Raw genomic sequence first — 20,485 nt, 5'->3', positions numbered from 1 at the left:
CTAATTTTTTGGCAAAAACTATTTGTATTTTATAAAAATTTCAAAAAAAAATGTGATAATTTTTTTAATTCCAATTAGTATTTTTAATTTTTGCTTACTATTACTACGCCGGTGAACATTTAATATAAAGACTGTTGCCAGTCACTAAATATAGAAACGGCGTTAAACAACTTTAACGACCTAGAAGTCTGATGGCCATTTTGCTTTGTCTTTTTTTTCTTAACACTGTTGTTGATAATATTTGTTAAAAGAGAGGAAAAAGATCCGCGAATTAGTTGATTGTTTTAAATTAAAATTATATATAAATTATAAAAAACAATAAATTAGTTTAAATTAAAACTAAATTTTAAATAAATTATTAATAAATAAGCAAACTAAAGTGCAATTTATAATAACAATTTTCAAGTGGCATAAACAAAGGAAAAGCAACAACAAAGTGGTGGCAGGCAAACTGCAACATAAAAGAAAAGTGCAACAAAAAAGAAATTAAGTGATAAAATTTAACATTTATATGGAAATTATACTTCTAAACTTTAATTAAACTTAATATTAAATACTAAACTATTTATTAATTTTAAATAGTAAAGAATAAAGTGAGTTTTTAAAGAATTTCAATTAATTTAAAAAATTTTGTTTTATTTTTTTCATTAAACAAAGAGGAGTTTCATGGTTTTTCTTTAATGCTAAAGATGATGATTAATTTATGTATAATGTTAAACATTACTAGGTATTTTATCGGGAATTTTATTCCGTTTTAAATTTAGTTAATACCTATTTCTAGGGAATTTTTCTTAGTACGTACAAACATACATATCTATAAAACATCATAACACATAAATATATCTTTTATAATACACAAAGTGTATTAATAAAAAAGTGTTTTTTTGCAAAAAAAAAAGTTGTGGCAAAAATTGCAGTTTTTGTGGTTGTTTGTTTGCTTTAATTTATTTTTAAACCCGCCAGTATAGTGTATTTTATTTATTTTGTGTACTGACCTTGATACAAATAATTCACTTATTCCATAATCTATTGCATTACACTTGTGTTGTCTTATAACTAAATTTACATTTCTTTTTAACAAAAATTTCAAAGTTCATTCAACTTTCTATTTTATTCTCGGTTTAAATCTGTGAATAACAAAAAAACACAATTTTTACTCATCTACCTACCTGTTTACAATAACAACATAACCATTTTTGTTGTTAATTAAATTCGACTGTCAATTTTGTACTACACTCTCTCGTCTGTCTTTTTGCCTTTGCTCTCTTAGAAGTTTATTATTTGCATGCAAATTGTTTTTGTTTCGTGCTTATTTTCTTTTGGGCTTTTTTGTTATTATTTTCATTAGTTGTTAACACGTTTTTTTGCTTTTTTGTTGTTGTTATTCAAACAGGTTGTTTATAAAAATAAGTTGATGGGTTGTGTTCAAAGTAAATTTATAAAGTAGACTCATTTGAACAGCTGACTATTTTTTTTAAACTTGCTATTTGTGGACTTACTTGTCAAAAATGTTTATGTTGCCATATTTGTTTTCATTTTAACGCTTGCTTTTGTATAAATTTCTGAGTAATTTGTTGTATTTAATGTGAAAAAGTGTATTTTAAGTGTATAATATTTTTAAAAATGTTCTAATTTTTAAAAAATAAAGAAAACTCTGTGACTTTTAATATAAATAACAACATATTTTTGGAAAGTACAACAATAATGCCATATTTTCCATTAATTATTGGTTCATTTTTGTAAACAAATTTTGACAAGTGAGTATTTCGAACAAAAACAAATTGCCTGTGGTTTTTGTAGACGTTTGTTGTACAACAACTCGTGTCGCTACTTTATTAATTTACTTTGGTTGTGTTGTTAGTGTTATTCAACTATCGGGAATTTGCTTTAAGAATAAACCCAAAATGATGCCTAATTTCATCACAAACTTTTGCTTTTTAAACAAGACTATAGACTAGATAACTGAGGGGGACAGTAGACCCGACTTTGAAATAGTACTAACTTATAACAAAAATAGTCCTTTTTAGGTTTTAAAGTACTAAGTTAATCGACTGTATGCCAAACTATAGACCAGAATATATACTGAACTATAGACTAGCATATAAACTAGCCTATAGACTAGAATATAAACTAAATTATAGACTATAGTCTATACTATAGACTAGACTATATAGGAGATTATAGTCTAGACTTCAGACTAGAATATAGACTAGACTATAGATTATATAGTCTAGTTCTTTAGTTAAGTCTTTTATATAGTCAAGACTATAGACTTTTCTAGTCAAGACTAAGTATTGACTGCTCTATAGTCACGATTTTAGACCGCTCTATAAGTGACGAATATGGACTGTTCTATAATTTAGATTATAGATTGCTCTTAACGAAGCCCATAGAGTCTTTGACGTAGACTTTTTATTGCGAAATTTTGTAAGAAAAAAGTAAATTTAATAAAGAAACAAAAACCATTTGTACTCACCTTTTTCTTTTATTGTTCAAATAACGATATTCTTCCGTATTTACAATATTTCCATTTTGCAACACATACATATGCAGTTACAAACATAACCTCCAACTCCTTTCCTTTAACTTTTTTTTCATTATTTTTTCACAACTTTTTCAATCAAACTTTTTTTTAACAATATTTTTCTTTCCAAGATCTTCTACTACCCTATTTGATTAAAGCTTTTTCATCACTTAACGAAACGAATTGCACGACAAAAAAACATCGACCGACGCTCGGCTTAACAAAATTGCATTGAATTTTTGGCAAATTTTAAAACACATGTTTAAACTAACTATTTAACACTTTTTGTATAAACACTTTTTCATAACGGTATTTATTAACAATTTTCAACTAAAATATTTAAATATTAACAATTAATTAACGCTTTAAATTAATTTAAACAGGACTATTAACACTAAACACCCGAACACTTTAGAAATTTTTAGCAACTAAAGAAGAAGAAGACAAATAACTAAAGGAACAAGTGGTAATACAAAATGTCATTGTTGTTGTTATTATTAGTACTCCATTTTAAGAGCAAATATCTAATAACAATAACAACAACTGCAATAAGTGATGGAGGTTTTTTTGTTATTATTCCATTTCATTAAGTTTTCGGTTGTTTAGGGTTACTGTTTAAATTAAGCTAAAACGTTAATTAATTATTAATAATAAAATATTTTTGTTGTATTAGATTAAAGAAATGTTAATTTATATCGGTATATAGAAATATTTATGATAAAAGTTTTAGAAATTAGTGAAAAAAGTGTTAGAAATTTGCCAAATTTGTTAAGACAATTGTTAGAAGGCAGTCGTGTCCTGGGCCATTCGTAGGCAACCAAACACGAAAGAGAGTGTTGTTGAGTGGGAGTGTAAGAGGCGGTATATATTAGTAAATCATTAATATGTTCTTGTTTTTAAATTATTAAATTTATTTAAAGTAGGAAGTGTATGTGAGCCAAATGTAATTATTGTGTTTTAGATGTGAAATAAAGACTAAACTATAGACTAAACTAGTCTAGACTATACACTAGAATATAGACTTGACTATATACTAGACTATAAGCGAGACTATAGAACAATCTATAAACTAGACAATACACTATACTAAGAACTAACATGTAGTCTAGACTATATACTAAACTATAAACTAAAAACTACATACATGCTAGAATATACCTTAGACTACTCTATGGAACTGTAGACAAGGGAATATCCTAGTCAATATACTATACTATAATCCAGATTATTACACTATGCACTACACTATGGAACTATAGACAAGAGAATGGCCTTGTCAATAGACTACGCTATAGCCTGCACAATGTATATACTATTCTATAGTCTGGAGAATAGACTATAGTCAGGACTATTGACAGTTCTGCAGTCTGTTATATAGACTATTTTATAGTTATAGTTCTAAAGTCTGGACTATAAATAAATACCCACAATAAATTATTCTATAGTCCGGGCTATAGACTAGGCTATTGTCCTTGCTATAGATTAGGCTATTGTCTTGAATATAAACAGATTAAATTTGAGTATTAGATACAGGGTTAATTATTAGACGATACTCAAGATACAGTATTGAGTATAGTCTGGATTGTTGACAAAACTATAGTCTGAACTATAGATTAGATTGTAGTCTATGACTAGACTTAAGTCTGCATTATAATCTAAACTATTACCGGGAATAGAAGTACACTAAAAACTAGAAATATATTCAAAACAATAGAGTAGATTGTAATCTATAGACTGTAAAAAAAAACTATTTTCTGTTGGCTAGCCTAAAATCTGGACTTTAGACTAAAAATGTAGTATACTCTTTGTATGAATAGACTATACGATAGTATATAATTGTTATTTAACGTCGCCACTTTGTCTAACATTCCCAAAAAAACTCAAAATTATGACTAAGAGAGATAGCAATCTTTTATCTCTATTATTACATATATTTCTTAATGACACATACACACACACACAAACATTTTAAAGATACAGAAGAACACCTGATAGTGTTTACTGATACTTTCTAATCTAATCTATGCATTAAATATAATTAAACCTATAAGTAATGTTTAATGAATCATTAAATGCACATCTGATTGCTAATATCCCGAAAAAATAGGAGTTTTCCCCCCCATATTGCAGAAATAATTTAAAAATAAGAAATTTCCCACTTTAAAATAAATCCAGTTTAAGTTTAACTTGAATATTTTTCAATAAAAATCAAAAACAATTAAAACATTGTATGATTTACACAATCAAATGTAAAAAAATCTTTATATTCAATTAAAAGTATGTCAATTGACCATAAATAGAATTTAATGTCAATGTCTATAAAACTAGAAGCTTAAATTTTGTTAACAACTTTGCAATTCGCAGTATTTTATAAATATTTACAGATTTCAGTAATGAATTGTAAGAAAATGTTTAACTGTTATACTTCAAAAAAACAAATGTTCTAACTCAAAACCTTTTTACCTTTTACAGCTCGATCAGCATGAGTTTTCATAGTCGTAGTTCTAGTGAAGTGGAGAATATATCATTTAGTGATATTATTCTAGTGTTCTTTAAAGATTTCAGTGATTTTGATTTTAATGATGTCATTAATGAAGTACGTCAAGTATTTACACCGACGGAATTCGATTGCATAGCAAAGCAGGTGAGTATAACTTTAATAAAACTAAAATTTTTATTTAATCAAACTAAATTTTTTTTTTTTTTACAAATATTTGTTACAGAAAGGTGATGCCCAAATTTTTCAATTAATCTGGGTTTTGAATAACATGCCCGATGTTCAAATATTGAGATTTTTTGATATTATATACAATGACTATAAATGGATAGTGGATAAAATAAAAGCTGAAGTTAATGATCCCAGCGAGAATACTTTAGTTTTTCTGGAGCAATTAAAAGCTTTACAAAGAGAATTTCCAAATCATACAAATTATAATGTACATCGTACGAAAAAGGTAAGTTTTTCAATTTCTTTTCAGACTATAGTCGAGTCTATAATCTAATATAGAGTCCAGACTATTGTCGAGTCTATAGTCCAACGTATAGTCTACTCTATAGTCCATACTATAGTGTACTATATAGTCCAAACTAAAGTGTACTCTATAGTGCAGACTATAATCTACTCTATAGTCCAGACTATAGTCTACTTTATATTCCAGACTATAGTCTATAGTCCAGACTATAGTCTACTCTACAGTCCAGACTATAGTCTACTCTATAATCCAGACTATAGTCTACTCTATAGTCTACTCTATAGTCCAGACTATAGTCTACTCTATAGTCCAGACTATAGTCTACTCTATAGTCCAGACTATAGTCTACTCTATAGTCCAGACTATAGTCTACTCTATAGTCCAGACTATAGTCTACTCTATAGTCCAGACTATAGTCTACTCTATAGTCCAGACTATAGTCTACTCTATAGTCCAGACTATAGTCTACTCTATAGTCCAGACTATAGTCTACTCTATAGTCCAGACTATAGTCAACTCTCTAGTCCAGACTATAGTCAACTCTCTAGTCCAGACTTTAGTCTATTCTATAGTCCAGACTATAGTCTACTCTATAGTCCAGACTATAGTCAACTCTCTAGTCCAGACTTTAGTCTATTCTATAGTCCAGACTATAGTCTACTCTCTAGTCCAGACTATAGTCTACCCTATAATCTAGACTATAGTCTACTCTATAGTCCAGACTTTAGTCTATTCTATAGTCCAGACTATAGTCTACTCTATAGTCCAGACTATAGTCTACTCTATAGTCCAGACTATAGTCTACTCTATAGTCCAGACTATAGTCTACTCTATAGTCCAGACTATAGTCAACTCTAGTCCAGACTTTAGTCTATTCTATAGTCCAGACTATAGTCTACTCTCTAGTCCAGACTATAGTCTACCCTATAATCTAGACTATAGTCTCTATAGTCCAGACTACAGTCTACTCTATAGTCCAGACTATAATCTACTCTATAGTCCAGACTACAGTATACCCGCTAGTACAGACTATGGTCTTCTCTATAGTCCAGATTATTGTCCAGTCTATGGTCCAACCTATGGTCTACTCTATAGTCCAAACTATAGTCTACTCTATAGTTCAAACTATAGTCTACTCTATAGTCCAAACTATAGTCTACTCTATAGTCCAGACTATAGTCTACTCTATAGTCCAGACTATAGTCTACTCTATAGTCCAGACTATAGTCTACTCTATAGTCCAGACTATAGTCTACTCTATAGTCCAGACTATAGTCTACTCTATAGTCCAGACTATAGTATACTCTCTAGTACAGACTATAGTCTAATCTATATATATAATTATATACTATAATCTATAGTCCATTCTATAGCCCAGACTTTAGTCCATTCTATAGCCCAGACTATAGTTCATTCTATAGTTCAGACTATAGTCCAGTCTATAGTTCAGACTATAGTCCAGTCTATAGTCCAGACTATAGTCCAGTCTATAGTCCAGTCTATAATCCAGACTATAGTCCAGTCTATAGTCCACACTATAGTCCAGTCTATAGTCCACACTATAGTCCAGTTTATAGTACAGACTATAGTCCAGTCTATAGTGCAGACTACAGTCCAGTCTATAGTCCACACTACAGTCCAGTCTATAGTCCAGACTACAGTCCAGTCTATAGTCCAGACTATAGTCCAGTCTATAGTCCAGACTACAGTCTACACTATAGACTATAGTCTACTCTATATTCCAGACAGTAGTCTAGTTTAGGCCGTAATTTACATCTCAGATATTATATTTTTATTTTCCAGTTCTTAGAGTTACGCTCCAAATTACGCAGTCTCAATCCTAAAAAAGGTCTCTGTAGCGTCGTACTTTTGGGCGGTTTGGGTAGTGGCAAAAAATGGCTTTCATTAGATGTCTGTTCTGATTATAGTGTAATGAAAAGTATGAATTTCAAAATATATTGGATTGATTGCTCCAATTGTAACTCACAGCTAGAAGATTACAAGGCCTTGAAAGTACTCATGATCAAAATAAATCCACTACATCAGTTCGAGAATGCTTACTCTTCTGAAAACTTTCTACGACTAAAAGAGCAAATAAAACTTCAAATGAAATCGAAAGAGGGACGTAACGATTGTCTCCTCGTTTTGGCCAATGTACAGAATATCAAATGTCAAGAGGCCTTCAATTTGGGCTGTAAACGTTTGATTATAACGCGTAATAAGAAAGTTAGCGATTCTCTGCCGTCCAAACTCAATGAACATATAACACTTGATCAGGGTTTTACACTAATGGAATTCTATCTACTGCTTGATAAGTATATACAGCATAGATATGATTGGCGCAAAGACAGTATTGGTTTGGCTAATGATATCTATCATTTGAGTCATGGTGATCCGTATTTACTGAGTATAATCGCAAGAAATATACGTGAAAAGAAATCGTACTGGAATGAATGGACAAAAAATATCAATAAGTTTCAGTGAGTTTTAAGAAGTTAAGTTTCTTTTTTTTCTGAAAGTAACTTTTAATTTATTGCTTTTTTGCAGAATACCCGATGCCAAATTTCAACGTGACATTGAAAAGTCTTTGGAGATTATGAATCAAAAAGAATTGGAATTGTATGCTACATTTGCTGTCTTTCCTTATTGTGCACAAATACCAGTGGCGGTAAGATTAAAAAGCTCATAAAGTTAGAGCTTAAATAAGACTGAATAAATATTTTCCCATAAAAAGCTTTTTTTTAATATAAAACTTTGTGAAACCTTTTTTAAAATGAAGCTACTGCAAGACTTTTTCATATAAAGTTTTAAAAAGTTTTTTTTTCATAAAAAGCTTGAAGAAGCTTTTTTCATAAAAATCTCTTAAGCTTTTTTATAAAAAGATTTAAGCTTTTTTATAAAAAGATTTAAGCTTTTTTATAAAAAGCTTGAAAAAGCTTTTTTCATAAAAAGCTTTTTTCATAAAAAGCTTTAAAAAGCTTTTTTCGTAAAAAGCTTTAAAAAGCTTTTTTCATAAAAAGCTTTAAAAAGCTTTTTTCATAAAAAGCTTTAAGAAGCTTTTTTCATAAAAAGCTTAAAAAAGCTTTTTCCATAAAAAGCTTTAAGAAGCTTTATTCATAAAAAGCTTTAACTAGCTTTTTTCATAAAAAGCTTTAAGAAGCTTTTTTCATAAAAAGCATTTTTAATTGAAAAAGCTAAAAAGCTTTTAATTAAAAAAGCATAAAAAGCTTTTAAGTAACGATTTAAAGCTTTTTGTCGCAAAAAAATTAAAAAACTTTTTTTGCAAAAAAAATACTTAAAAAAGCTTTTTTCGCAACAACAAAAAACGTTAAAAGCTTTTTTCACAAAAATCTTAGAAAACACCCTTTTTATTAAAAATAAGCTTTAAATTAGACTTTCTTTACTTTTTAGTTATTAGCTCACTTATGGAATAAAAAACCTTACGAAGCTGAAAAAGCTAAAAAAGCTTTTAATTAAAAAAGCATAAAAAGCTTTTAAGTAACGATTTAAAGCTTTTTGTCGCAAAAAAATTAAAAAACTTTTTTTGCAAAAAAAAAATAAATAAAAAAGCTTTTTTCGCAACAAAAAAAAAGTTAAAAGCTTTTTTCACAATAATCTTAAAAAAAACCCTTTTTATTAAAAATAAGCTTTAAATTAGACTTTCTCTACTTTTTAGTTATTAGCTCACTTATGGAATAAAAAACCTTACGAAGCTGAGGATATTGTTAATAAATTTGATGCCAATTCATTTGTACAAAAACAAATACTCGAAGACAATGACACCATAGTATGCAGTGTTAAGTTTGTCTACAGTTCTTATATAAAAAATTGCAACAAAATGCAACAACTTATAAATATCCAGGAATTGCATAGTAAAATTATTGAATACTATAAGTAAGTTAATAGATATATGTAATAGCAACGAAAATCAATATACAACTTTTTCGGATTTTTTCTTTTCACAGAGTTGAAGAATGTTTAAGAGTACGCAAAGATGTGGATTTGGATTTCAATACTCACGATGGTTATGTTTTACGTTGGATTGGCTATCATTTATTTGGCGGCAACTATAAACATTTGCTACCTAAGCTCTATAAGGATTTTGGTTTTTTGGGGCAAAAAATGCGTGCTGTGGGCCTCAATAACACTATTGCCGATTTGCGTAATTATGACAGTGAAATATCACTGGGCGAGCGTAAGTATTCATTTAAAAAAATGAAAGCTTTTCTCGCCAAAATGGAAGAGAAAATTATGCATTTTCCCGATTGTTGTCTATTGCAATATGCTTTGCTATCGGAAGATTTTATCGGTGAAAATGCTTTACAACAAATAGAACAATTTCCGCGTCGTTTGTGGTTTTCGGAAAGAGGTCAATATCAACAATGGCGTTTTATCTCCAGTCTGCCTCAGTCGGCGCGTTTAGTGCGCATTTTAGATGAGGACTTATGCCTGGTGGTCTTGACCAATAATAACACTTTATTGGTGGACTTATCACTGGATTCTAGATGCAGTTATCTGCAGCTAATGCGTGGTGTTAATATCACTGATCTACAAATTTTCGATAATAAAACACATGTTTTAACTTTGGATCTTTATGGTAGTCTTAAACTGTGGGATATTTCGGTGGAAAAGAGACGTCTTATAAATCAAAGAATTCATGCGGAGGGCAACATAAATGCCAACATAGTGTCGTGTGCTGCCAATCTCTTGTGTCCTAAACAAAATATCAATGAGCTTATTAATTCCTGGGCCCGCATACAGACATTTTATTTTGATATACCCAGTATTGGCATGCCTGGTACTCTACTGGTCGCCTTAAAGGGTGGCTTGCTTAAGTTTTTCGATTGGAATCCCAATACAAAAGAATTTAAATTGAATTCCTACAAAATCTCCCACCAAACGTATATAGAGAAAATTCATAGCATTAGTCAAATAAAAACTCACTACATGATCATCTATTATACAGAAAATGGCAATATGGATGCTACCTTCTTAAAGCTGCGCAATACTGAACAGGAAATGAAAAAATTCTCATGGCCAGAGAATGCTAAGCTAGTATATCATAAAGTGTGTGATGATGTTGTTCTACTAGTATTCAATCATATGGTAATACGTCTTTCTCTTACCTTTCAACCTTTCGATGGCCATCTCGAAGTACTTTACGAGAGTCCTCAAAATGTCATCAATTGTGGTAAATTGTTGTTGGACAATAAATACCTAATGCTGGGCACCACTCGTGGTCTCATCATTTTCGATATTGTCAATGGTAACGAAACTTTACAGAGCAGTGTTAGTGAAAATATTATCTCTTTGGATAATTATGATCTGGATGATGAGGAATTTAAATCCATGATTGTTTGCGGCTGTAGTAATAAAAATATTGCTTATATTTATGGTCTGCGTTTGGCCCACGATCAGACATTGGTTTGGGAGCATAGTTCATTTCGTCAAAGCGAAGAATTGGCTCACTTAGAACAGCTAAAGAATACTAGATTTGTGGGTCAGAAATTGTTCGATGTGTGTGAGGAGGATGACACTTTGTATGCGGTCGATTCGAAAAATAGGGTAAGTTCAGTGTTAACATTATTCTCGTTTAGCTATACTTAAAGATCACTTCCACATAAGATCAAAAGCACTTCTATATCAATTCATGATAACTTCTAGTTCTATTCCACTTCTATTTTAGTTCTAGTTCAGTTCTAGTTCTAGTTCAGTTCTAGTTCAGTTCTAGTACAGTTCTAGTTCAGTTCTAGTTCAGTTCTAGTTCAATTTTAGTTCAGTTCTAGTTCAGTTCTAGTTCAGTTCTAGTTCAGTTCTAGTTCAGTTCTAGTCCAGTTCTAGTTCAGTTCTAGTTCGGTTCTAGTTCAGTTCTAGTTCAGTTCTAGTTCAGTTCTAGTTCAGTTCTAGTTCAGTTCTAGTTCAGTTTCTAGTTCAGTTCTAGTTCAGTTCTAGTTCAGTTCTAGTTCAAGTTCTAGTTCAGTTCTAGTTCAGTTCTAGTTCTAGTTCAGTTCTAGTTCAGTTCTAGTTCAGTTCTAGTTCAGTTCTAGTTCAGTTCTAGTTCAGTTCTAGTTCAGTTCTAGTTCAGTTCTAGTTCAGTTCTAGTTCTAGTTCAGTTCTAGTTCAGTTCTAGTTCTAGTTCAGTTCTAGTTCAGTTCTAGTTCAGTTCTAGTTCAGTTCTAGTTCAGTTCTAGTTCAGTTCTAGTTCAGTTCTAGTTCAGTTCTAGTTCAGTTCTAGTTCAGTTCTAGTTCAGTTCTAGTTCAGTTCTAGTTCAGTTCTAGTTCAGTCTAGTTCAATTCTAGTTCAGTTCTAGTTCAGTTCTAGTTCTAGTTCAGTTTCTAGTTCAGTTCTAGTTCAGTTCTAGTTCAGTTCTAGTTCAGTTCTAGTTCAGTTCTAGTTCAGTTCTAGTTCAGTTCTAGTTCAGTTCTAGTTCAGTTTCTAGTTCAGTTCTAGTCAGTTCTAGTTCAGTTCTAGTTCTAGTCAGTTCTAGTTCAGTTCTAGTTCAGTCTAGTTCTAGTTCAGTTCTAGTTCAGTTCTAGTTCAGTTCTAGTTCAGTTCTAGTTCAGTTCTAGTTCAGTTCTAGTTCAAGTTCTAGTTCAGTTCTAGTTCAGTTCTAGTTCAGTTCTAGTTCTAGTTCTAGTTCTAGTTCAGTTCTAGTTCAGTTCTAGTTCAGTTCTAGTTCAGTTCTAGTTCAGTTCTATTCAGTTCTAGTTCAGTTCTAGTTCAGTTCTAGTTCAGTTCTAGTTCAGTTTAGTTCAGTTCTAGTTCAGTTCTAGTTCAGTTCTAGTTCATTCTAGTTTTCTAGTTCAGTTCTAGTTCAGTTCTAGTTCAGTTCTAGTTCAGTTCTAGTTCAGTTCTAGTTCAGTTCTAGTTCAGTTCTAGTTCATTCTAGTTCAGTTCTAGTTCAGTTCTAGTTCAGTTCTAGTTCAGATCTAGTTCAGTTCTAGTTCAGTTCTAGTTCAGTTCTAGTTCAGTTCTAGTTCAGTTCTAGTTCAGTTCTAGTTCAGTTCTAGTTCAGTTCTTGTTCAGTTCTTGTTCAGTTCTTGTTCAGTTCTAGTTCTAGTTCAGTTCTAGTTCAGTTCTAGTTCAGTTCTAGTTCAGTTCTAGTTCAGTTCTAGTTCAGTTCTAGTTCAGTTCTAGTTCAGTTCTAGTTCAGTTCTAGTTCAGTTCTAGTTCAGTTCTAGTTCAGTTCTAGTTCAGTTCTAGTTCAGTTCTAGTTCAGTTCTAGTTCAGTTCTAGTTCAGTTCTAGTTCAGTTCTAGTTCAGATCTAGTTCAGTTCTAGTTCAGTTCTAGTTCAGTTCTAGTTCAGTTCTAGTTCTAGTTCTAGTTCAGTTCTAGTTCAGTTCTAGTTCAGTTCTTGTTCAGTTCTTGTTCAGTTCTTGTTCAGTTCTAGTTCAGTTCTAGTTCAGTTCTAGTTCAGTCCTAGTTCAGTTCTAGTTCAGTTCTAGTTCAGTCCTAGTTCAGTTCTAGTTCAGTCTAGTTCAGTTCTAGTTCAGTTCTAGTTCAGTTCTAGTTCAGTCCTAGTTCAGTTCTAGTTCAGTTCTAGTTCAGTTCTAGTTCAGTTCTAGTTCAGTTCTAGTTCAGTTCTAGTTTAGTTCTAGTTCAGTTCTAGTTCAGTTCAAGTTCAGTTCAAGTTCAGTTCTAGTTCAGTTCTAGTTCAGTTCTAGTTCAGTTCTAGCTCAGTTCTAGTTCAGTTCTAGCTCAGTTCTAGTTCAGTTCTAGTTCAGTTCTAGTCCCAGTTTTTTTCTAATTTTATTTCATTTTAGATCCATCAAATCTGTCGTGCCGAAACGAAAAATTGGTCCATAATACCATCATTAGATGTACAACAAAATATTATTGGCATTAATTGTTTTAAGAATTCCGTTATTGTGTCTTATGAAAATGGTGATATTTATAATCTCCAAGAAAAAAGTTTGATCATAAAGGCCGAAAAAATCATAGACAAAGAATTCATACTCAAAACTGTAGATAATAGTTTATTGGTGACTTCGTCGGCGCTAGAAATGACCTATGTTAAACATATAAATGAAAACGAGAAGGAAAATAAAGTAACTACTTTTAATTTTTTAACAAAATATTGTTATATGATAATGGGAAAATATTTTTTAATTGTTAACAATTTTGGTGCTTCACTGGTAGGTTTGAATGGAAACTCTGAAAGAGTACGTGCATTATAAAACTATTATCTGTTTATTTTTACAGTTTTTTGATTGTGAAAATAATTTCTCTTATACCTTTGGCATTCCTGCTTACTCGCTGTTGACCGCTTGTGATTTAAAGGATAATGTGCTATTTTTGGGCTTTTCCGGTTATGAGGTTCATGTAAGTATTGTTGTTTTAGCTTTTAATATGAATTGTTGTTTTTTTCTTTTCTTTAAAATTATTTAATATTTCTTTAAATTTATTATCTATTTTTTCTGTATCCTACAGTTTCTTTTTCGTTAATATTCTTTTTTCTTAATTGATTTCGTAATCTTGCGCTAAGGTAAAAAATTTTTTAAAATTTTTAGCACTTTTTGGTGTAATACTCATTTGATCAATAAATTAGTAAATGCACTTGCTTTACACCTGTAACTACTTCTACTACCACACTACCACTATTAGATAGAAAAATGTCAACTGATGCTTATTTCGTAAAATAATTACTCAATTTTCATTTAATAATGAAATGTTTAAATATAAATAACATTAATGACGTAATCTTGTATGTAATGCACTATTTAAATAAGTGATGGGCAATCAAAGAGAACATGAGCAATTACTTATTTTTGTAAAAAATACGGACAGTTAAGATCTAGTTTAGTGTTAGTTCAGTTATTGTTGAGTTCTAGTTCAATTTTGTCCTAATTCAGTTCAAGTTCAGTTCTAGTTCAGCTCTAGTTTAGTTGTAGATTACATCCAGTTCAGTTCTAGTTTAATTGTAGCTTACATCTAGTTCAGTTCAGGTTCAGTTCTAGTTCAGTTCTAGTTCAGTTCTAGTTCAGTTCTAGTTCAGTTCTAGTTCAGTTCAAGTTCAGTTCTAGTTCAGTTATAGTTCAGTTATAGTTCAGTTCTAGTTCAGTTCTAGTTCAGTTATAGTTCAGTTATAGTTCAGTTCTAGTTCAGTTCTAGTTCAGTTCTAGTTCAGTTCTAGTTCAGTTCTAGTTCAGTTCTAGTTCAGTTCTAGTTCAGTTCTAGTTCAGTTCTAGTTCAGTTCTTGTTCAGTTCTAGTTCAGTTCAGTTCTAGTTCAGTTCAGTTCAGTTCAGTTCTAGTTCTAGTTCTAGTTCAGTTCTACTTCAGTTCTAGTTCAGTTCTAGTTCAGTTCTAGTTCAGTACTAGTTCAGTTCTAGTTCAGTTCTAGTTCAGTTCTAGTTCAGTTCTAGTTCAGTTCTAGTTCAGTTCTAGTTCAGTTCTAGTTCAGTTCTAGTTCAGTTCTAGTTCAGTTTTTGTTCAGTTCTTGTTCAGTTCTAGTTCAGTTCTAGTTCAGTTCTAGTTCAGTTCTAGTTCAGTTCTAGTTCAGTTCTAGTTCAGTTCTAGTTCAGTTCTAGTTCAGTTCTAGTTCAGTTCTAGTTCAGTTCTAGTTCAGTTCTAGTTCAGTTCTAGTTCAGTTCTAGTTCAGTTCTAGTTCAGTTCTAGTTCAGTTCTAGTTCAGTACTAGTTCAGTTCTAGTTCAGTTCTAGTTCAGTTCTAGTTCAGTTCTAGTTCAGTTCTAGTTCAGTTCTAGTTCAGTTCTAGTTCAGTTCTAGTTCAGTTCTAGTTCAGTTCTAGTTCAGTTCTAGTTCAGTTCTAGTTCAGTTCTAGTTCAGTTCTAGTTCAGTTCTAGTTCAGTTCTAGTTCAGTTCTAGTTCAGTTCTAGTTCAGTTCTAGTTCAGTTCTAGTTCAGTTCTAGTTCAGTTCTAGTTCAGTTCTAGTTCAGTTCTAGTTCAGTTCTAGTTCAGTTCTAGTTCAGTTCTAGTTCAGTTCTGTTCAGTTCTGTTCAGTTCTAGTTCAGTTCTAGTTCAGTTCTAGTTCAGTTCTAGTTCAGTTCTAGTTCAGTTCTAGTTCAGTTCTAGTTCAGTTCTAGTTCAGTTCTAGTTCAGTTCTAGTTCAGTTCTAGTTCAGTTCTAGTTCAGTTCTAGTTCAGTTCTAGTTCAGTTCTAGTTCAGTTCTAGTTCAGTTCTAGTTCAGTTCTAGTTCAGTTCTAGTTCAGTTCTAGTTCAGTTCTAGTTCAGTTAGTTCAGTTTTGTTCAGTTCTTGTTCAGTTCTAGTTCAGTTCTAGTTCAGTTCTAGTTCAGTTCTAGTTCAGTTCTAGTTCAGTTCTAGTTCAGTTCTAGTTCAGTTCTAGTTCAGTTCTAGTTCAGTTCAGTTCTAGTTCAGTTCTAGTTCAGTTCTAGTTCCGTTCTAGTTCAGTTCTAGTTCAGTTCTAGTTCAGTTCTAGTACAGTTCTAGTTCAGTTCTAATTCAGTTCTAGTTCAGTTCTAGTTCAGTTCTAGTTCAGTTCTAGTTCAGTTCTAGTTCAGTTCTAGTTCAGTTCTAGTTCAGTTCTAGTTCAGTTCTAGTTCAGTTCTAGTTCAGTTCTAGTTCAGTTCTAGTTCAGTTCTAGTTCAGTTCTAGTTCAGTTCAGTTCAGTTCAGTTCAGTTCTAGTTCAGTTCAGTTCTAGTTCTAGTTCAGTTCTAGTTCAGTTCAGTTCTAGTTCAGTTCAGTTCTAGTTCAGTTCTAGTTCAGTTCTAGTTCAGTTCTAGTTCAGTTCTAGTTCAGTTCTAGTTCAGTTCTAGTTCAGTTCTAGTTCAGTTCTAGTTCAGTTCTAGTTCAGTTCTAGTTCAGTTCTAGTTCAGTTCTAGTTCAGTTCTAGTTCAGTTCTAGTTCAGTTCTAGTTCAGTTCTAGTTCAGTTCTAGTTCAGTTCTAGTTCAGTTCTAGTTCAGTTCTAGTTCAGTTCTAGTTCAGTTAGTTCAGTTCTAGTTCAGTTCTAGTTCAGTTCTAGTTCAGTTCTAGTTCAGTTCTAGTTCAGTTCTAGTTCAGATCTAGTTCAGATCTAGTTCAGATCTAGTTCAGTTCTAGTTCAGTTCTAGTTCAGTTCTTGTTCAGTTGTAGTTCAGTTGTAGTTCAGTTGTAGTTCAGTTCTAGTTCAGTTCTAGTTCAGTTCTAGTTCAGTTCTAGTTCAGTTCTAGTTCAGTTCTAGTTCAGTTCTTGTTCAGTTCTAGTTCAGTTCTAGTTCAGTTCTAGTTCAGTTCAGTTCTAGTTCAGTTCTAGTTCAGTTCTAGTTCAGTTCAGTTCTAGTTCAGTTCTAGTTCAGTTCAGTTCTAGTTCGGTTCTAGTTCAGTTCTAGTTCAGTTCTAACAGTTATAGTTCAGTTCTAGTTCTAGTTCAGTTCTAGTTCAGATCTAGTTCAGTTCTAGTTCAGTTCTAGTCCAGTTCTAGTTCAGTTCAAGTTCAGTTCTAGTTCAGTTCTAGTTCAGTTCTAGTTCAGTTCTAGTTCGGTTCTAATTCAGTTTTAGTTCAATTCTAGTTCAGTATGTACTTGTTATGTTGTAGTTCTAGTTCTGTTGTATTTCCAGTTCTGTTGTAGTTCTAGTACTGTTGTATTTCTAGTTCTTTTGCAGTTCAGTTTTAGTTCAGCTCTAGTTCAGTTCTTGTTCAGTTCTAATTCAGCTCTAGTTTTTGTTCAGTTCCAATTTAGTTCTTGATTAGTTCTAGTTCAGTTGTAGATCATTTCCAGTTCATTTCTAGTTTATTTTTTGTTAAATTTTTGTTCACTTCTAGTTCATTTCTAATTCAGTTCTAATTATGTTTCAATATTATTTTTCTTAACAGCTAAAAACTTTTTAACAAACATTTCATTAAAAAATTCCAAGCAATAAAATTTTATTTTTTTTTTTTTTTGTATTTCTCCATAGATTTACAGTTTGGAAAAGGATGCTGAGGGCTCTATACGGTGTCATAAACGTGCTGAAATACCCCCACTTAAGGATGTCCAAATAACCTGCCTTACCGCCTCCGATAATGCAAAACTTTTGGCCATTGGACTCGATACAACATCGTCTAATGGTTTTCGTTCTTGTGGTGACATCGAGTTATTTAAACTCAACGATGACTACAAGCCTCAATTAATATTCTGTCTCAAATCCCATGTAAGACCCATAAATGATCTAAAGTTTTCACCCCAAAATGAGGTGTTGGTCAGTGTGGCAGAACAAATTTGCTTTTGGAATATCAATTATGTGCTAAATAATCCATTGGATGTGGGCAGCAAAAAAAGACACAGTTCACGTTTTACTTCACAGAAAAGTGCCGAAGAAGTGGATTTTAAGGGAGCGCTTGAGGGTCAACAGCAAAGACGGGATCGTTTTTTGAATATACAACAGAAATTTCTTGCCTCATTGGACTCTTCAACTCATAAACTGGGTCATAGTGCTAACAGTAGTCATACTAATAGTATGGAACAATCGGTTTGTTCGGATGATCTTAACGATGATAGTGTCTTCAGTAATAGTGTAGATAAGAATGATGAGGACAGCTGGTCTTATTTAATGGGACCCAGTGATAAGCCTGAGCTGCTATCTTGCCTTAAGCTGGATGGCAATGAGGCCAAACAAATTTTTGCCAATAAAAATTTTACACAATTCTTTACCATCGATAATGAGGGTGTCTACTACAATCTGCAGCGCCTAAAGCCTTCTAATCCAGCCCCGGCAGAAGAAGATGTCGATATGCCCGATTCCACATCATCTTCCATAAATTTGGATTATTTGGATGTACACCGTTTATCCGTTGCCTCCTCTACTATGTCCGGCACAGATGTTGTGGATACTGCCAATAATAATAATAATACATGACTATTAACTATACGTACTTACTTTCTAAATGCTCAACATCTAACATCTCTTAAGCATTTTTTAACATCTTTCATAATTTTATCTTGTTATTATTATTTAGTCATGTATTTATGCATTTTTGATAATGTGATATTTTCATAATGATGAAACACACTCATAATAAGAAGTTTGAGAAAACTTCTTTAATGCAATTTATATTAAAAAAATTTTTGTTTTAAAAACACTTTTTTTTGTAATCATTATTAGAACTGATTAAGTTTAAAAGTCATTTTTATAATTATGTTTTATGTTTAATACCTAAATGTTTTCCACCACCTATCTTATTATTACTATTAATAATTCTATGTTTGTATTTTGTACATCAATTATGTATTAACAAAATTTAATAGTTTTTCTCTCTATTTACATATTTACTTTAAATAAAATATATATTTTTTATATATTTCAAATTTAAATGGTGTTTGATTCATATAAATGCAGTTCAGTTCAAGTTAAGTTCATGTGTACTACAGTTCTAGGTTTTAAGGTTTTAGTTATGTTCCAGTTAAGCTCCAGTTTAGCTTTAGTTCAGTTTTAAATCCATTCTAGTTCAGTTGTAGATCAGTTCGGTTCTAGTTCAGTTCTTATTCAGTTCTAATACAGATCTAGTTCAGTTCCAGTTCAGTTATTGTTCAGTTCTAGTTCAGCTCTAGTTTAGTTCAGTTCTAATACAGTTCTAGAAGAGTTCTATTTCAGTACCAGTTCAGTTCTAGTTCAGTTCTAGCTCAATTCTTGTTCTGTTCTTGTTTAGTTTTAATTCAGTTCTAGCTCAATTCTTGTTCTGTTCTTGTTTAGTTTTAATTCACTTCTAGTACAGTTCTAGTTTAGTTTTACATCTAGTTCAGTTCTGCTCCTAGTTCAGTTCTAGTTCAATTCTAGTTAAGTTCTAGTTCAGTTCTAGTTCAATTCTAGTTCAGTTCTAGTTCAGTTCTAGTTCAGTTCCAGTTCAGTTCTGGTTCAGTTCTACTTCAGTTCTAGTTCAGTTTTACTTCAGTTCTAGTTCAGTTCTAATTCAGTTCTAGTTTAGTTCTTCAGTCTGGTTCAGTTCTACTTCAGTTCTAGAAGAGTTCTATTGCAGCCCCAGTTCAGTTCTAGTTCAGTTCTACTCCTAGTTCAGTTTATTTCTAGTTCAGTTCTAGTACAGTTTTAGTTCAGTTCTAGATCACTTCTAGTTCAGTTCTAGTTCAGTTCTAGCTCAGTTCTAGTTCAGTTCAGTTCCAGTTCAGTTCTAGTTCAGTTCTAGTTCTAGTTCAGTTCTAGTTCAGTTCTAGTTCAGTTCTAGTTCAGTTCTAGTTCAGTTCTAGTTCAGTTCTAGTTCAGTTCTAGTTCAGTTCTAGTTCAGTTCTAGTTCAGTTCTAGTTCAGTTCTAGTTCAGTTCTAGTTCAGTTCTAGTTCAGTTCTAGTTCAGTTCTAGTTCAGTTCTAGTTCAGTTATAGTTCTGTTCTAGTTCAGTTCTAGTTTTCTAGTTCAGTTCTAGTTCAGTTCTAGTTCTGTTCTAGTTCAGTTCTAGTTCAGTTCTAGTTCAGTTCTAGTTCAGTTCTAGTTCAGTTCTAGTTCAGTTCTAGTTCAGTTCTAGTTCAGTTCTAGTTCAGTTCTAGTTCAGTTCTAGTTCAGTTCTAGTTCAGTTCTAGTTCAGTTCTAGTTCAGTTCTAGTTCAAGTTCTAGTTCAGTTCTAGTTCAGTTCTAGTTCAGTTCTAGTTCAGTTCTAGTTCAGTTCTAGTTCAGTTCTAGTTCAGTTCTAGTTCAGTTCTAGTTCAGTTCTAGTTCAGTTCTAGTTCAGTTCTAGTTCAGTCTAGTTCAGTTCTAGTTCAGTTCTAGTTCAGTTCTAGTTCAGTTCTAGTTCAGTTCTAGTTCAGTTCTAGTTCAGTTCTAGTTCAGTTCTAGTTCAGTTCTAGTTCAGTTCTAGGTTCAGTTCTAGTTCAGTTCTAGTTCAGTTCTAGTTCAGTTCTAGTTCAGTTCTAGTTCAGTTCTAGTTCAGTTCTAGTTCAGTTCTAGTTCAGTTCTAGTTCAGTTCTAGTTCAGTTCTAGTTCAGTTCTAGTTCAGTTCTAGTTCAGTTCTAGTTCAGTTCTAGTTCAGTTCTAGTTCAGTTCAGTTCTAGTTTAGTTCTAGTTAAGTTCTCAGTTCTAGTTCAGTTCTAGTTCAGTTCTAGTTTT

The 20,485-nt window shown here is 31.8% G+C and overlaps 1 protein-coding gene across 4 annotated transcripts; it reads left to right on the top strand.

Moving 5' to 3' along the window:
• The first annotated feature begins 209 nt into the window (after nt 1–209).
• LOC119610488 lies at nt 210–18,741 on the top strand. 4 transcript variants are annotated; one of them, XM_037965725.1, is made up of 10 exons: nt 210–593; nt 4,997–5,168; nt 5,248–5,478; nt 7,300–7,976; nt 8,044–8,164; nt 9,173–9,390; nt 9,462–11,061; nt 13,262–13,633; nt 13,701–13,820; nt 17,354–18,741. In XM_037965725.1, the coding sequence occupies exons 2-10, from the start codon at nt 5,007–5,009 to the stop codon at nt 18,290–18,292; spliced, it is 4,440 nt and encodes a 1,479-aa protein (XP_037821653.1). In that variant the 5' UTR covers nt 210–593; nt 4,997–5,006; the 3' UTR covers nt 18,293–18,741. The 4 variants fall into 4 exon arrangements, with proteins under 4 accessions (XP_037821653.1, XP_037821656.1, XP_037821655.1 ...); XM_037965728.1 differs by lacking the exon at nt 210–593 and adding an exon at nt 3,278–3,375; XM_037965727.1 differs by lacking the exon at nt 210–593 and adding an exon at nt 3,286–3,385.
• Nucleotides 18,742–20,485: the final 1,744 nt, after the last annotated feature.

This window comes from Lucilia sericata, unplaced genomic scaffold (assembly GCF_015586225.1).
Source record: "Lucilia sericata isolate MDLA Ls3-8-SP2 unplaced genomic scaffold, ASM1558622v1 Contig001211F_arrow, whole genome shotgun sequence".
In the NCBI taxonomy this organism is placed as follows: Eukaryota; Metazoa; Arthropoda; class Insecta; order Diptera; family Calliphoridae; genus Lucilia; species Lucilia sericata.
The sequence above is the reverse complement of the archived record's forward strand: the minus strand, read 5'-3'. Positions and strand labels throughout refer to the sequence as shown.

Bases quoted from the DNA above. Each gene is read 5' to 3' on its own strand.
- LOC119610488 (XM_037965725.1), top strand. From the start codon at position 5,007: ATGAGTTTTCATAGTCGTAGTTCTAGTGAAGTGGAGAATATATCATTT. The intron at 7,977-8,043 runs GTGAGTTTTAAG...GCTTTTTTGCAG, and splicing joins AAAAATATCAATAAGTTTCA to AATACCCGATGCCAAATTTC. The intron at 8,165-9,172 runs GTAAGATTAAAA...TCTACTTTTTAG, and splicing joins GTGCACAAATACCAGTGGCG to TTATTAGCTCACTTATGGAA.